The 17,643-nt window shown below is 42.3% G+C and overlaps 1 protein-coding gene across 20 annotated transcripts in view; it reads right to left on the bottom strand.

Annotated features, from left to right (window-relative positions):
* The window catches only part of FOXP1 (forkhead box P1), a 380,458-nt gene that overhangs the window by 18,541 nt on the left and 344,274 nt on the right, over positions 1 to 17,643 (bottom strand). For 17 of the 20 annotated variants that reach the window (XM_071550249.1, XM_071550237.1, XM_071550236.1 and 14 more), the window contains 4 exons: positions 12,647 to 12,730; positions 4,007 to 4,208; positions 3,834 to 3,913; positions 3,088 to 3,189 (listed from right to left, as the gene is read on the bottom strand). In XM_071550249.1, the coding sequence (XP_071406350.1) occupies positions 3,088 to 3,189; positions 3,834 to 3,913; positions 4,007 to 4,208; positions 12,647 to 12,730 (468 nt within the window). The remainder of the gene's footprint in view (positions 1 to 3,087; positions 3,190 to 3,833; positions 3,914 to 4,006; positions 4,209 to 12,646; positions 12,731 to 17,643) is intronic. The other 3 variants (XM_071550248.1, XM_071550252.1, XM_071550251.1) reach the window with 1 other exon arrangement.

The following is a 17,643-nucleotide window of genomic DNA, read 5'->3' as shown; positions in this document are numbered from 1 at the left end:
GTAGGTGCCTGATCCAGGCACTTAGGCTTTTCCACACTAATCTGCTTCTGAACTGGTGGAAAAATAAACCTTGAATATGCTTTTCCTCTCAGCAAGGCAGAAAATCTAGCAGAAAGTCAACCTGTCCATCAGAGCTGCTTCCTTCTACTCTTGCTTTCTTCTGTTCTTAATTTTTAATGATATTTTTTTCCCCTCCCACCTCTTCCAGATTTCACTACTGTTGACATTTTTGGCAAAATCTCTGATATTGAGGTGGAGGAAAAACATGTAAACGCCCCACACCTTACAAGCTAAAATCAGCCAGCTCAGCAACTGCTGGTGGGTGCTGCTCTAGTGCAACCCGACACAGGGCTGCTGGCCCACATCTGGGTAACTCAGGCAGTTTCCTGTGAAAATGGGAACACTGTCAAGTCTAGAGCAAAATGTTAAGAATAATAACACCATTTCCCCCAGTGAAAGCTGATCTTGTGGTTCATACAGCAGTTGATCAAATGCACACGGCAAAGTTCAGCAAAGGGAGTCCTCGGAGTTTGTAAATAGTCTCTAAATGTTGGGTTGAGCAGAAATATTTGTGTTCTTTAAATGAATTTAATGTTGGAGAAATACTCTAGTCTGTTTTTGTTCTCTTGAAGTCCATATGCAGTTGATGTTAAGGCTGTGGGATCAGGTTCTTCATGAATACGTTGAAACAGACAAGTTGAGTATTCACAAGACAGCCATGAAGTGTTGCCCCTCGCTTCCTATTTTCCATGTGATCCCTTATTTAAGGAATTCATGCCAGAAAAAAATTGTTGTGTTTTCCCTGCCTCTGGATACTTGCTATCTAACAGTTTTAATGAACAATACCCCAACGTGTCGGAGCCACACCTGCAGCCTGTGTCTCATGACTGTGACTCAGTGCCAGCAAATTACTACAAAAAAAAAGCAACCAGACATTGCCTCTGACCTGTCAGAACCAGTTCACAGTGCTCCCCCAGCAATCAGCTTAACAGAAAAATTAGGAGCTATTATTGTAAGATTATATATTTACCTTGTTAAAAATATTTGTATGCAAGCCACTTTTGCAGAAAAATTACCCTGAACATGCTTGAATGTAGTAAATGAAAGGGTTTGTTATTTTAATAACTGCTCAGGCTTTGCTGTACTGCATTTTGGGAAAGAGGTTCATTTTTTAAAGGTCTTTATTCCTGCACTCTTCTGTGTTTTTGAAATAGGGCTCAGGGAAGCTTTCCCACACCAAACCCTGACCCTAAACTTGGGGAACATCGACCCAAACGCTCCCTGAGCATTAGCTGAAGGTGAGCGCAAATCAGCACATATATATTCAAATTATTCTGATTCTGCAATTAGCCCCTTGTGCTTGTTCTGCGCCCCGTGGGCTTCCCATCATGCCAATCCAGAGCTGCATTTTCATCCCTGCTGTTCCTAAAGGCTGGCAGAAATCTGAGTAGTCCTCCAGCAGAAAAACCTGCATTACTCCAAGCAGTTGCCATTTTGCTAGTGCTGGTGGATCTGAGGGTGAAGCTTTTCTTCCCTGTTAAGTGAAGCAGGACCTGGACACCGAGAGGAGGTCAAGGTGTCCAAGGAGGGGTCTCCAAATGGCACCTGACTCCCACAGGACACACCCTGCCCTTCTGCAAGCCTAAGGAATCTGCAGCTCAGCCCCTTTGCTCTTTTCTCTATCTGCATGTGGCTTCTGGAACTGAATTTTATGGGATGCAAAAAGCTAATTCCCAAAACTAGCCTCACAGGAGACACAGCCAGGGCTGCCTCCTGCCTTCTTCCACTCCTCCCTCCACTTCCCTTTGTTGCTGGAACTAAATAGGATTTTTACTTTAGCACCTACACCTGCAGCTGCTGAAAAGTCCTACTGGAACCACTCCAGCAGCAAAAGACAAGCAGGTCTAAAAGGATCTTAAATCAGGGAAAGTTAATTTCCTTTCTGGATAGTAAGGAAGCTGCAAAGTGAAACACTGCTCATGTTTTCCAACTGCAGGGAAGAATCAAAGCAGCAATCACAGAAACTTTTCCTGAACTTGAGAGCTTCTAGACCATGGTTAAAAATGTACAAAATTGAGCTGGGATCTGAATTAAAAGCAAACCACGCCACTAAAAACCATGCTAACTTCCAAGGACCATTTTTAGCTCCATCCTCTGAGGGAATTAATCCTAAATGTAGACTAGGACAGGGAAAATAGAAAGAGCTGATGGAACAGCATGTATGGGACCTATCCATCCTAGCTGGTCATTTGAAGTTGAGAGCAAGAGAGCTGTCTTAGATTAAGGGAGGCTCCAAGTACCATGGTGTAAGTGTTACAGTGACATAAGATCCTGTTATTTGATTCATTCATTTGTAATTGCACTGGATTCAGAAGCCAATGCGGATGTTAAAGTGCTATATTTAAGGGAAGGAGTGGGCCCTCCAAAATATAAAATAAAATTAACTCGTCAAACCTTTAACAATATCTGTGGTAGTGATGGAAAGAAATAGAAGTGTCAAACCCCAAGTTTATTTCTATTAAAGATATTTCTAATTGTGGAGTTTGCTTCTTGTATATTAAATTCAATAAGCTTCTGCTGTGTGATTAAAAAAACAGAGAGGAAATTTGTAACCGAGCTGTATATGAAGTTAAGAGTCAATTGATTGAGCAAAGAAATCCAGCAATAAATAGGTCCTAGGGAAAAAAAAAGTGGTTGTTGTGATTACAACCTACATAACTAAAAAGACAAACAGTATATCTTCCACTGACATAAGAACTTCACCTCTTTTTTTTTATCCTTTTCCTAATACGTTCCAGCTGAAGGGCTTGAGTTTCCCTGCTCGTAGCAACCACACAGAGGAACTCGTGGCATAATCACAGAACATAAAAGCCAATAATGGGGATTCAATTAGTGGTTTTCAAAGGCAGAAGAATTTTTCTGCCAAATATCAAATTGTTCCTGCAGATAAGGCACCCAGCGAGTGTCAAAACTGCCGATCTAAATTTTCATGTCCACACGTCAGTACAATTTGTTATGTCATAAGCAATGTCTATTCTGTACATGGCAGGCAGCAAAGGCAGGAGGCAGAGGCGGGTTCGGGCTTACCTTCCACGTCGCGGCGTTGCGTCGGAAGTAAGCGAACATTCGCGTGAACCAGTTGTAGATTTCGTTTAGTGTTAGCTGTTTTTCGGGAGATTCCAGGATGGCCTTGTGAAGTAAAGCGATTGCAAGATCAGTTACGAGCACGGCAGTACAAAATACACTCACAGTTTTACTTCACCAGATACAAAAAGGAAAGAAAGGAAGAAAGAATGAAAAAGAAGAGATTTGCGGCAGAAGAATCCAAAGGAGGGTTTTCACAATATGAACTAAGATTAATGGCTGTATTTAACAGTTCAATGGCAAAATTCAAAATGGAATTATCTAATTGTTTTGAGTTTTTATTTCTGTTTCCTTACAGAAATATTAATTTATTAGTCATTCATAAAGCAGAATCAAAGAGAAATGCAAAACATTTCACTAGCTGATTAAAGCTCAGTAATTATTTAGAGCTCAGATTAATTCTAGGGATCAGAGATTACTGTAGCTTGTGATAATTGACTTGCCATCTTTAAACAGGCTCATTTTCACTGTTGTGTGAAATGAATTTCCTAATAATCACATCGTATTGTAATACTTAATCAAAAGCAATTATGTTATATATTGCAGTTCTAAAAACCCTTATAGTAAAGGTTTGAGCATTTGAGCACGCTTACATACCAAAGGTTTGAAAATCTATTTAATCCAGAGTGTGCACATATAGGGAGGCATTTTTTTTCCTAATCCAAACACATGTGTTTGGCTCAGCTTACCTGTCTAATTAAAGATGCATACGTGAATGGTGGTCTAACTTCTGCGTTCTTATAAAATTCTTGGTTCTGGGCAATATCTGCTAAATAAGAGCAGTTGTTCTGTTATCATCACAGCCACAGGCAACAGCAAATGGCCCCACCACGGGGGGGCTGTACCACCAGAACCCCTTTACCTGAAGAAATGGGGACGTTGTATTTATCCGAGTACCGCCTCCGGATGGGCCCGACGTTGTGCATGCTCGTGGTAGTGATGACCGACGGTCCCTGCGTGACCGGAGTGATGGGCGCAGTCGGGGTGGTGGGAGTATGAGGTAAGCTCTGCGGAGACGCCTCAGACGCGGTCTTGGAAAGCGTGACGCTCGATACCAGATTCAGCTGCGGAGGGAAGGATGAGGGTTTGGTTACAAACAGCATTTTTGGCTGATTAAGGGCTGCAGAGAATATTCCCGATATTGGAGTGTCCCTTAGTTCGGAGCAGACCCTACAGTCCAAGCACTCGACACAAAGTTCTGCTGCAATGTCTCCTTTAGGAGCCAAGAAAGGGAAATAAATATATACATTTCTGAACAGGTTTAGAAAACAGAACAATGTAGCCTGCTGCCAGAAGTACAAATCATGAATTTTTATCTAAACCTTAAAGCAAGATCTAGCACAGTACATAATCGTTTTAATATTTTACTTCAAGTTTCATTGTTTCACAGTCTAAACCCCATACCTCTCTGATTTCCATGCTATCATTATGCATGGCTTCTAATCAGTCTTCCTGGATACTTCATTGAAGGCATAAGGCTTAAAATAAAAGGCAAGACTTTCCTAGGGATGTGCTAGCAAGAAATGCAATCTCTCTCTTCAGCATTTGGACTTTTCTTTTTCCCTCCCCTCTGTTCATCCATTTTAAAAGCAAAGCCCAGAGCAGGTTAACACTGGAATAATTTAATTAATCACAGTGCATGAAATACTGTGAGTATTCAGCACAGCACAAGTGGCACCACTCATTTTTTTCCTCCTAGAACAGAAGGCATCAGCATTACCTGCACGAGGCCCAGCCCCACTCGTGGCAGTGTGCCCCAGTAGGCTGTAAAACACACCTGCCCCCAGGACTTGGTATGAAACCCAGCTCCAGCTTGAGTGCTTTCCACGCACAACCCTATTTATATAACCAGCATCCACATTCCTCTCCGACCCTTTCTTTTTGCCCTACAATGTCCTTTGAAAGACGATGCTCAGTCTCAATAGGTCACTCCTGCTGAAGTATTTTAAACAAACAATCTGATCCCTTAACTACAACATCAGAGAAGACGACTGAGAAAAGGGCTCTTTGACTACTTCCACATTTCCTTCCCTTAGGCTGTTTTGCAAATAATATTGGTGAAATCCTGACCTCATTGAAGTCAGTAGCAAAATTCCTACTGAATTTTACAACTTTTGTTCGTCATTAAAATTCCTATTTTACTGGACATTAAACCTTTAGAGATGAAGGCAAGGCACATGATGCAGCTATGCCCCCAAATATCTCATGTTCATCCATAAGGCACTGTATTAATTTTCCTCATATGACAGTAACCAGATAAGGAAACTCCTATTAGCATCCCTCATATGAGTTAATAGCCACAAATAACATTTCTTTATCAAAATAATAGGATTTATCCAAAACAAAGGTAGTGCAAAATAAAGGGCTGTAACACTACAGACAGAACCAACACAAAAGGCCCATTGCCCACAGAAAGGGTGCAGCTGAGGAAAGATAAATTGTGATTGCTTTTCCCTCCTGATGGTGAGAGGGAGTGAGCTGAGGGAAGCCCTGGAAACAAATGCCTGGCAAAGGCCCGCGGCCACTGGGCTGTGATGCTGCTCCAAGTGAAGGAGATGGTGAGCAGCAGATCTGCAAACACCCACCTTGCTGAACAGGTGCTTTCCTGCCTTCCAGAGGGAAATATTTTAACATTTTACAGCAAAGCCACAGAGTGTGAACCCAGAAAGGGGTAATGGTATAAAGGTATTGATTTCAATAGTCCTGCTCTGGTCTAAACCACCACTGCAGCCTGGAGCTGAGCTCACCAGTTTAAACCCTCATGGTACCTCTGGCACTGCCACCATGTGCCACCCGGTCCGCTTGTTGATTGGCATGATTTAAGGACACTGATTAGGGACATCTATATAGTAATGTCTCCCCATTATCCATCTATTACATATGATAAAAGGACCAGTGATGGTAATAATAGTGCAACTGACAGGTCTCACCATGAAATTAAATCTACTGTATTTTATCTCAGTTTCTAAATGGACATTTTAACAGTCCAGTAACTGCAAGGAAATCTGCATCAATTTTAAGTGCCCTTCCCAGCGCAAGGCTCAGCAGCCAGGCCCTCCCGTTGGAAAGATCACTGCTTCTGCTTCATCATTACGGCTCCAACTACTCCATTTCAAAAGAGTCCCCTTCCTCTTTCAGCATGTAAAAACTTAACATTTAATCTGTTTCTACTAGGAAACTGTGAGAAAGGATCCACAAAGGTCAGTGTTCCCTGCTTAAAGAATCTGAATCAAGTTAAATTTCTTTAGGCTTTTCAGTGTAGGTAGCTACGAGGAATAAACACAGAAGAGGACGAGCAAAGGGGGGGGGGCTTTAACAGGCTTGACAAATGACACTGTGATTCACACCCACTGCTGGGCTGCCACTAATAAGCTACAGAGGAAGCAGCCAATCTCAGCTAATTACCAGATAAAATTGTATTGTAAGGACTCTAATTAGGAGATGCTTATGGAGGTGATCTAATGATTAAACGCTGCATCCAAGTGACCCCACCATCAATGTGCAGTGGTGCAAGATGTCACCGGAATATTTTGTAGAAACAGTAATTTTATTTCAAGGAGGGGAGGCAGTAATATTTGTAATAATGGCTATGAGGTAAACTAATTAAAAGACAGTTCCTAAAGGAAGACTGTGGCTTTGAGCAGCTGTGGCCGTTCCAAAACAAAGTGCCAAATCTCAACAGAGGAGCTGCAGTCAAGTGGAAAATTTCTGCCTGACCTCTGCTCTCGCTATTAATTTGCAGGAAACCTAATGACACATATACATATTCCCACAAAATTGTTCTAATTGCTAATTTGCCAAAGGAGCCCAGTTTCCAAATTAAACATGACTGCAGTCTGTGAGGAAAGAGAGAACAAAAAGCTGGAACGCCGCGAGTCTGCCGCGTTTCACCTCCGACGACCATTTGTGCGCCTGAACCAACAAGTTAATGAAACACGACCTTGTCCATTGCTAGTGAAGTTTTTCCTTTTTCCGTGTTTTATTTGATGACATGCTCCTCTTCCAGCTGGGTTCCCCAAACCCGAGCCAGGGTAAGGGAGGAGAGGGCTGTGCTCCCTCCACAGCCTTTGCTGCCGCTTTCTTTGTTGCATCGACAGCGCCAAGGCTGAAAAATCGGTTGTGAATTAGAGCAGAATAACAAATTATGAATGGTGTTGGTTTTGTTGCCATCTTGAATTATTAATCTGAATGGTAAACTATTAAATCTTAATATTGGTGTCAATTAGAAATGTGGAAGTGGCTGTGGATGATTGTACAGGGCAAAGATCAGGGAGGGACTGGGCTGGGAGGGTTTCTTTTCCTGATGGAAACTTGACACAGTTTCTCCCTGTTTGCATTTGCTATTTAAAAACAAGTTACTATGATTAGAAAAGTTGTTCGAGTTGGTATTTTGTACACAGCCTGTTTTCCACATACCATAATTTTTGGATGAGGTATCACTGCTGGCAGAGGGAAGAGAGCCCAATTCTCAGAGTGAGCACTTCAACGAGCAAGTGTTTTGCACTACAGCAAGACACAACGGGGGCACTCTCAGAGTAACTCCTTGCATCATGGAGTTAAATGCTTTTGTAATGTTTGCACTAGGGATGTGGGGAAGAGAGGATTTCTTACAGCCTTAAAAAAAATCCCCAACCAAAAACAAGGAAAAAAACCAAGAGAAAACGCACCAGAATCCATAGCAGTTTTAGGTCTTAAAATTCTGCAAATTCAATAACTGAACCTTGTTGGCTGCTTTGTTCAGTTTTGGGTTTTGAGAATATTTCCTCATACTGTTTTGACTTCATCATAAATGCTGTAATTATTTCAGTGTTCAATATCCTGTTTAGAATTTTATTATTAACCTTCCCTTTCACAAAATAGTCCTGTTTTTCAAAGTGAAAACTGAGTAATTTTCTTTTTTTTTCTTTAGATATAAACAGGGCAAAGAGGTAACCCTCTCCTTCACCCTGTAGAATAGATTTCCAGTAAGTGGCTCTCCCACTAGGGTTAAGTCTGATTTCTTTTTGTGTAAACATTTTACATGACAATAGTGGCTGCACATAAAATAGCCCTGAAACTCTTTTTAAAAGGAAAAAATATATATATGTGTTTCCAAATGTCACAGTGGGGCCATACCCACAGCTGCGGGACAGTGACTCCTCTGTGATGGATGTTGCTGCTCTGGGCCCAACTGGAGCTGAGGATTTATCTGCACCAAGTTGCTTGGACTGAAATAATTTGGAGCAAAACCTCATTTTCTTGACACCAAGGGTGAGAGAGAAAGTGAATACTGGCCTAAAACTTTGTTAAATGCTGTGTCTTCCTCTCCCTGTTTCAGCCTGGACACATTAGTGTATCGGATGCAGAGCCTGGCAAGCAGCAATCACTTAGCAGGTGTTGTTATTGGCAGGAATACTAAGGAAACTGAAGCTGAGGAGTGAGACTTAATGAAAACCAGTATATAAAAACAGCTTTTGTTGTGCTTGAGAATCTGTCTTTATTGCTGCGTATCGTTATTTTTTCAAACTATAAAGTACGGCTAGAGCAGCTAAAATGCTCAGTCATTACCTCAACAGTTAAAGACTTTTTTTTTTAATGCTTTGTTATTACAGTTGCTAAAAACAGTATTTCAAAACAATCATAACTGCTATGGTTAAGGGGAAAAAAAGTACATTAAAGAAGCGATATCTAGCAGTGCATCTTATTTCAAGCGCCAGAAGTGTCTTTAAAAGTTTTCTGTCTATTTTTAAAAGATGGTTATAGCACCTAGTATGAAGAATTACTTGTTGGTTGATGCTTTTTCCTTCTCTTTCCCTTCCTATGAACTTCGACATAAGTTAATTCTCCAAAAAGAAAGCACACTTCCATTTGAACCCATTATGCTGATGGCTAACACCGATGAAAAGAGCATGTTGGGGAAGTCTTCTTAATAGCAAAACCAGGGTGACAATTCTTGAGAAATTTTTTTTCCTGCTTTTGTCTTGCGGCTTTGTTTTTTTACCTTGAAAAAAATTCACCTTCCCAAAACATGTCACAGCATATTCTGTCTCAGACAGCTTTGTTCTCACTTTAGGCAGGCTCTTTAGTTCCACCAAAACAACACATGTAGTACAAATATGAACAACCTTGCCTGCCCTAAGTGTTAAGTTGTGAGGTTCCTCCATTTTTTTTAAAGTGCTGCCAATTGAGCATTTTAATTATAAAGCTGGGCATTTTTAAAGGTGGTCCTGAGCACTGCCCCAGCTCCTGGGGTGTTACCCCCCACACTCCCTCCTGCCTGTCCAGCAGTCAGTCCCTCGGGAGCAGCACACCGGACACCAACAGCGACCTCCCTGCCCTCGTACCCATCTGCCAAGGATTTGGGCCGTCCACCACTACACTACATAGGCGCTTGCTTAAATCTCATTGGTTTTAGTAGGACTAGAAAGTTCTATTGAACAGATGCCTTGGTGGGTAAAAATGCAGGGCCACTCTACCACCCTTCCGAAGCTCAGTAATAGTGCAAGGACTCAAAGCCACCCAAAGGTGGGGATGTGATGGATGGGCATGGCTAAACCAGACAAGCAACACTTCCCCAAAGCTGGGCTGAGTTTTGAAGAACTTGGCTGTGGTCCAACACCACTCAGTTACTGCCCAAAGCTCAAAAGGCAAAGATGGTACCACTGGTCAGTGTAGATTACACATGACATGTGGCTAAAACACAGACACTCATACACCACATAACCTACCAGAAGCAAAATAGTTTAAAACAAGCATTAAGATCTTTTAAGCAGAATAAGAACATTTCCTCAGTCATGAAAAGGCTGTAATTTTAAATCCCAATTCATTGCTATGTTTGGATTCACAGCCGCCCTTTCCTTTAAAATCACCGAAGCACCGCAATATATTACTTCTAACATACACCTTGCATTAGTTATGTTGGCAGAAAAAAAAATTAATTACTGGATGTAAAGACTACTTTGCAGTGCAATAATGGTCATCAGATCTTTTTACCAAAGTCCTATCCCACTGAGTTAAAAGGATGAGGGTCTAACAGAGTCTATGCAATGCCTGTGTATTTTTTTCACTAGGAAAGCACAATTTATGCAAAACACTATACTTCTACATTTTATAATTAATTTTCAAATGCTTCACCTATACATATTTTAATAATTTCTGATTTATCAGATGGTATCTATAATAAATTTTTCTATATTTCAATAAATGAAAAGAAGGCAGTTTCAATCCAACAACAGAGTGCCACACAATATAGGCCTGTCAGGCACCAATTTTTACTTCTAACATGTAAGTTAAAGGATAAGGAATTTATAATGCTGCCTGTGAACGAAACCACTTTTCATACACAAATGTGATCTTTTTTTTTCCAAAGGGTAATACAACAGTACATTTACATAAACTAATCCAAACAATCTATGTATTTGACAATGGCAAACCTCACACAGACTGCCTATTGTTGGTTTACATCTTGGAGTTCTTTATGTTGGCTTGTAACACTGCTCTAGCTGTCAAAGGTTTGACTTGGACTCTAAATAAATGGTTATAGAAGTGCTGTGCAGCGATATTGGACTTCTTTGCAAAAGAAAACCTGCTGTGTATGAATTCAAAAGCTATTAATTTTTCAGTCAAAAATATTCATGCCTATTTCTTTTAATAAAGAAACACTGTGCTGAGCAACTGAGAGATAATGTTGACTAGTGGTACAGAATTTTCAATAGAGCAGTTAAAAATAAATTTAGTAGGAGGTCCCCAACAAAGCTATAATTTTCCAGAATGTAAAACATTTTTAATACTAATCAAGACAGCCCTTTTCCCCCTGCGTTCACGGGGTTTTTTTCCTCTGCTTTTCCCTGTTTATTAGCTGTTAACACTAATCTTCATGGCGACACCGCCTGGTATCTCTGCAGCCTACAAGCCCCGCCAAAGCTTCCTGCCCTCCGCGGCCGCGCATCGATCACAGGCGGCCTTTGCCAAACGCCGCTCGCCTTCTGATGATTTCCTCCCTTCAGTTTGTAATCCTGCCTCCTGAGGGGCACCGCTGTTATGAAAGGCCTCAAGGCAGAGTGCTTTGAGACTCCCAGATTATTCCGCTGTTTTAATTTTTAATCCAGTAAGAGCTATAGAAACCAAACCTCCTCCCCATTCTGTTGGGTCTACACATTTTGCCAAACAATGCACTGATGCATTTGCATTCAGGCTGAGATGGATGGGAAGAACTAGAAGAATGCTATTTTTATAGACACTGTCAGTAGTTTCCACTCTGGAGGGCTGGTGTCCATCGGATCAAGCAATTTTAGGTATCACTACAGCTTAAATGCAAGGGTTTATACCTACCACTCAACTCTCTCCAAAAAGGCAAGGAAATTTCCCGTTGACTTTGACATCTGCTCCAGTGTTGCTGAATAGCCTGCAATTTTCTGTCTGGTAGCCTCCCTATGCAGTTCTGCAGCCATTTATTTCCAACTACATGGAAACTGAGAAATCCTTTTCTAGTAAAAATGTGTGCGCGAAGTGTTTAATGATTTTATGTTCTCTATCTCTGTAATGTGTTCTGTTTCAGACATTAATTTTGTCTACCAACTGCATCTTGGCAGGCTACCATATTTGCTGGGTTAATAGTCTGACTCCTTTTTATTTCTATCACCATAAATCATACATATATGGGTGTGTGTTTGCTTTATTTATAGAAAAAAAATCAGTCAAAACAGATAAACCAATACTTTGTCATTACGCTGCATCATTGCATATTGATTAAAATTGCTGGTACTAACTATAGATTGTCAACGCTCAATTAATTTTCACACAATGACTCAAAGCAAAATCAAATAAAGCCAGTGTACCTTTAAATCTTACAAATCTTAAAATCAAGAAGCAAAGCACTCTCTCCATTTTTGAATAATCATTGGAACTTCCAAAGAACATTGTCAGCATTAAGAGGTTGGGAGAAAACAACAGCTGAAGAATAGTCATATCAGTCAAGGAAGGAGATGGAGAATCTGCCTGGGTTTGAGGGTATCCAGGAGTTTCCTTGGGCTGCAAAGCCACTTGCTTCCCTTGCTTCCCCTGTTTTAAAGAGCAATCTGGGGCAGAGGTTTCCCTTCTCAGTTTCAACAGTATAAAACCTGATACTGAGTAACCGTGATTATCATCAAAACGTGCAGTTAAGAATCTCTTCTACTGTAAATTTCTGTCCAACAGGGAGAAAGCAAAATAAATATACCAAATATAATTTAATTACAACTCCTTCCTAACACTTCCTAAGATTTCATCCCAGTCTGACTGATGTAAAGCAACTCATAGGCTAGTACATGAGGCCAGAAAAAGGCCCAATGGACCAGCCTTGGAACAAAACTTGACTTTGAAACTCCCTGAAGAGAGCGGGATGACAAAACCTGGCCAAGCTTCACATCTCCCCACACCAGGCTCTAGAATGGGCCAGGCTCTGCACTGTGGCTCCAGTGGGAAACAGGAAAGAGAGGTTTGTTGTGAGGGTTGTTCTTTGGTTTCGGCATAATTCGGTACTTACGGGCTGAGGGGTGGCTTTTGGTTCAGTTGACTTCACATGCAGGTGTGTCATCATGGCTTGCAGGCGCTCTTTATCTTTCGCAAGCTGAAAGGAGAGAGAAAAAAAATACCCTCTGTTACTCGTACAAATAAAACCCAGCCTCTGCTTATTCCTAATTAAACAGCTGGCACCGAGGCATGAGACAGAAGAGTTTTATTGCTGAGTAGTTTGGAAATTGTATATGGCCTATTCGTGAGGTAAAGCTAACGCATGGTGCTGGGTGTCACTGTTTCCCAAAGCAAAATGCATTAGCCCTTGAGTGAGAAGAGCTAGACCTGCTGGCACCAGGAGCTTCACTCCAGCCCTGACAGCTAAAAGACAACAGTGAATCATGTTTATTAACCAGTCCCACTCCAGCTTGGGAGGCACAGCAGAAAGTAAGCAAGGCAGTGTCTCCAGGATGCATTTTCCTCCTTTCAGATCAGAAAACAAGCAGCACAGATGGGCTGTGGCTTTATGTCATGTACAGGCTTTGTGGCACATGCAGCAAGTGCAGACAGCGGTGGTTAAACCACACAAGGCAGCTCTGCAGGGCTCCTCAGGCAGCCTCAGCTACAAAAGCACCTTGATTTTACTTGAGAAGGTGACACAGCCCTTGGCAGGAAAGCCAGGCTGGGGACCTGAGCAGGGGTATCTCCTGAGCATGAAGCAGGACCTGCTCTGGGAGCTGCCAGCATCCCTTTGGCATAATCCTGTGGGCAGTGGGATGAGAAAGGTTGAAAGCAGTAGGAATCAACCCACAGCACTCATCCCAGGGCACCCAGTGCCTCAGGACTGCTGTTTTGGCCCTTTCTCATCAGTCACTTCAGGTCCAAGAGTTGGAGCAAAGCTCCTGCTCTGGATATCTCTTGCACTTTATGGCTGAGATCCCCACCAGGCCACAGCTGGAGTCTCAGGATCACTGCGTGCATCCCATAGCCAGGTTGCCTTCACAATGCATTTCAATGTACTAGACAGACACTAATTTCATTATTTTTGGAAACAAAGAATATTTTATATGTGTGAATAGGACTTCTTCCAGGTGCTCTTCAAAAAAAAAATTACAGTGGAAAGATATTAAGAATAATTCTAATGAAAATGGGGTGCTATTAATCTGCATGCCCAACATAAAGGTTTCTGCTTCCAACAGGACTTGGATCAGGTTCTTACAAATGACAGCTTTTGCAAAGCTGAGTTTTTGCTTTAGACAAGCCAGATTGCTGGTGCCAAGAGGAGAACTGTGCTCGCATTCCAGCAAAACTTTAAACAACCTGCCCACCTTATCATTGTCATCTGTTTGTAGCAGTAAATTTGGGCTAAGTGTATATAAAAAGGAGACTTGGTCATAAATCCCCGTTCATAACCTTATGGTCAAGGTTGTCCTGCTCTTCTCACGGCAAGGGGTTTTTGACTGTGCTAGAAAAGCATCATGATGGGACAAAACCTGGCACATGAGTTTCCAAGACAGGAATTAAATAAAGGAAAAAATGGTGACACCACTGTGTGCTCTGGAAATGCAAAAGCAAAAATCATTTGGCTTTTCAAATGGCTGCTCTTCTCTTGGTCAAAAACCCCAATGGCAAGACAGAAGGCCTGACATCTATGGCAGATCTCCTGCAATATCATCCCAGACCTGTGCTGGACACTTCACAGGAGAGCCAAAGGGCAGTGATGGGCTCTTACCACAGCACTGCAGACAAAATTCTCCCTCTGAGAGTCCTTCCAGGACCTCTCCAGAGAAAGGAGAGGTCTCGCCCCTCAGCCACCATGCTTCACACAAAACAAATGAAGCCAAGAAATAGTTTTGCTCTCTGTGAAGCTCTGTTGTGCAATCCCTCATTCCTCACAGTTGCCGGGCACACGGGCTGCTTGGCGGGGTCATCTGTGCATTAAATTTTGGTCTGCAGGCTACTGCAGAAGAACAACATCCCGTAGCCAAAATAAACAAAAGCCAGGCACCTGAGAGCTTCCTGCCAGCCCCGGCACGGCGGCAGGAGGGGACGGCACCCGGGCAGCACCGGGCACACCCTGCCGTGCTTCCTCCAGCCCCCGTGGCGAGGGGCAGCGGGGACAGGAGCACCTCCCTCCCCACCGCCGGGGTCCTTGTTTGTAGTGTTTCCACTCATCGTCTCAGCAATGCTTTTAACGCTGAATCTGGTGAATGGAGGTTATTAAAGATCCTCTCGACATTTCAGGCAGACACACGCTAGCATTTTGTCATAGTCTAGGAATTCAAACACTCACCCAGTTAGGCAGGAGTTTAAATTATGAAAAATAGAGGTCTCTCAGTTTCAAAGCGCTGAAGAGAAGTAAAAAAATCTGAAGAATTTCTTTAAACTGTTTTTCCCTTAGGTCAGGAAGCAGTAGTGATATAAAACTAGAGTGTCACTAGTAGCCCCTCTGGTCCAGTGGGGTCATACTGAAAAAGCCATGAGGCCCTGCCTGGCCACTGGTAGGAACAAATTCTCACTAGTTGCACTCACTGGAGTGCAGACAGCCCAGAAACAGGAATTGTTAGTCAACAAGCAGGAAAATGCTCTTGATCTACTGCTTGTGTTGTTGGGCAAGGATAGTTCTGAGATGGAGGTAAGGATCTGCTGTGTACAGGGGGTGCGAGGAAAATAATACAATTCCATCTGAAGTCTCTTTCTTTTTTCCTATATCCATTTGGAAAGCTCTGCACAGTGGAAATTTTCAGATGGCCACCCAATTCTCCATGATGAGCCTGATTTTGTGAGGTTTCCCTCACCTCTAGGGATACAAGCACAATGCAGGTGCCTAACTTTGGTTCAAGAGAAAACACATCCAGAGCAAGTTAACAAGCTCTGCAAGCTTGGACACCAAGACACACACCTTGCCCTGGAGAGGTTAAATCCTGTAACTACACCAGTAGGAAAGGCAGGAGAGGGAAGCACAAAAAGCACAAGCCATAATGGGCTCAAGGCAAGGGGGTGACCAAGGAACAAGAGAAAAGGCATTAGAGACACAGATGATGACGAAATTGCACAGGAGGAAAACTAGACAGAAAATAATGGCAAGCAACAGGAATGGGAAAATGAGCACAAGGGCATTCAACAGGAGCAACACAGCCACATCAACAGGAAGGGAAGAGCACCTCAGCAGCAGGATTTTGGACAGACCAAGGACAAAGGAGAAGGAAGCCAGTCACGGGCAATGCAAGAGGCAGCCAAGACACAGCCCTCCCATTCCACGACTGCTTAGGCTGTACACTGGAAAGCTTTAGAATCCATTTTTCAGGAGTGTCAATGGATACTGCAGAAAAACAGGCCCAAGCAGTGCTTTCATATGGCACTGAGAACAGCCAGCTTAATTTTCTCCCATTAAGAGATATTTCTCTAAAGTTATCATAGCCTTGTTGCTATTCTGAAATGTTTTCCCACTCAGAGGTGGTGCTGCAAAATGGATGTTCTGTTCCAGCTAAGAACTAGCTAGGGATAGGGATATGTTCCTATGTTTGTGTTTTACCCAGCAGCCCAACTCTCACTATTTATAATGGCAACAAATGATCACGTCAAGATGGTTTAAACAAAGTGAAATATGAGAGGATCTCTACCTTGCCTGTGATTTTTTAAGTATGTTCATGATGGAAATGCTGAGACCCAACAAGATTTTTGCAAAGGGCATTTGCAATCAAACACAGAACAGATCTGACCTGTTTCTTTCCAAAACTTTGATTAAAAAGTACTTTGCTTAAAAAATACTGCACTTATCTCTGTCTATAACACTGGAAAAATGTTCTGTGCAAAATAAGTCAGAACACAAAAAAATTAAATGTTTGCATTTGGGTCCATCACACTCAAAACCTGAAGTGCATCTGTCAGGTGGAATGAATTTGTTGTGATGGGGCTGTACATTCATGAAATGGTGTGGTATGCAGATCTTGCCATGGTCCTGCACCCTGGAAAGCAGGTGATGCTTCACAGCTCCACTGTAAGCCACAGCTGCTCACCAGTGCTGAGCCCTGGAGGTCACTAGGAAAGGCTACGGGTCCCTTTCCTATCTAACTCACACAACTCAGCCTCCACAGGCCCTGCTACCACTCTGCAGGTAACTGCTCCACTGTGTGAGGCCAATGGTCTTCAGACCATGTCACTGAACAGCCCACTGTTGGGCCAGACTTTTATTATGGTGCTGTGCAAATACAGGTTACAGCGAGACAAACCAGGTACTGGAGGGCAAAGTCTTGTATGTACATAGGCAGGGTATTTTTAAATTGTCCGAGAACTGATACACAGGATGAATGGAGGGGGAGAAGAGGGAAGTTAGAGGTACATTTCAGAAGCACGACCACCCTCCTCCTCCACCTGTCCTTGCTGTCCAATACATAGATGGTCTCTGTTATCATCATCCCTTTCTAAATTAAACTTCCAGTTCATCCCAGCTACTGTGATCACATGATTGTTAAAAACAAATCTAGAACTTTTTGGCCCTCACACCACTTTGAAATTATGGTCTCATTTTGGAGATCTTATGCTGCCTTCCCTTGCAATGACTCTAAGCTCAGAGGCATTTCCAGCACCAAACAGGTGTGAAGCTGCAACTACCAGTAATTTATAGCAATTAGTAGAATGCACTGTTGATAAACCTTTCAAAAATGTTGTCAAGGGCTTATGGAGAGGTAGTACCCAAGTATCTCTGTCCTGTGCAACTGTTAACACAGAGCATCCTCCTGTAGTTCCAGCCACAGCCATTCTCAGTGGCTGTGAGAGAGAAGGATTAATGCTTTACAAGCTGACTGTACTTGAAAAATCTAGATTTACCTTCAGCCTCAATATTACTGTACCTTGGTGAAAGATTATCTCATATCTCAGTTTACCAGGAAGACTGTAGATTTTTATTTTTTTTTCCTAATTCTCGGGAAACTTGTTAAAATAACAGACCATTTCTCGTAACATTTTCTGCAAGACTCTTGATATTTTATGACTGGTAGTTTGATTTTTATAAAACTTGTATTAAAA

The sequence above is a fragment of the Pithys albifrons genome, chromosome 3, assembly GCF_047495875.1.
Source record: "Pithys albifrons albifrons isolate INPA30051 chromosome 3, PitAlb_v1, whole genome shotgun sequence".
Taxonomy (NCBI): domain Eukaryota; kingdom Metazoa; phylum Chordata; class Aves; order Passeriformes; family Thamnophilidae; genus Pithys; species Pithys albifrons.
Note: the sequence above shows the minus strand (reverse complement) of the source record. Positions and strands in the feature narration are given on the sequence as shown.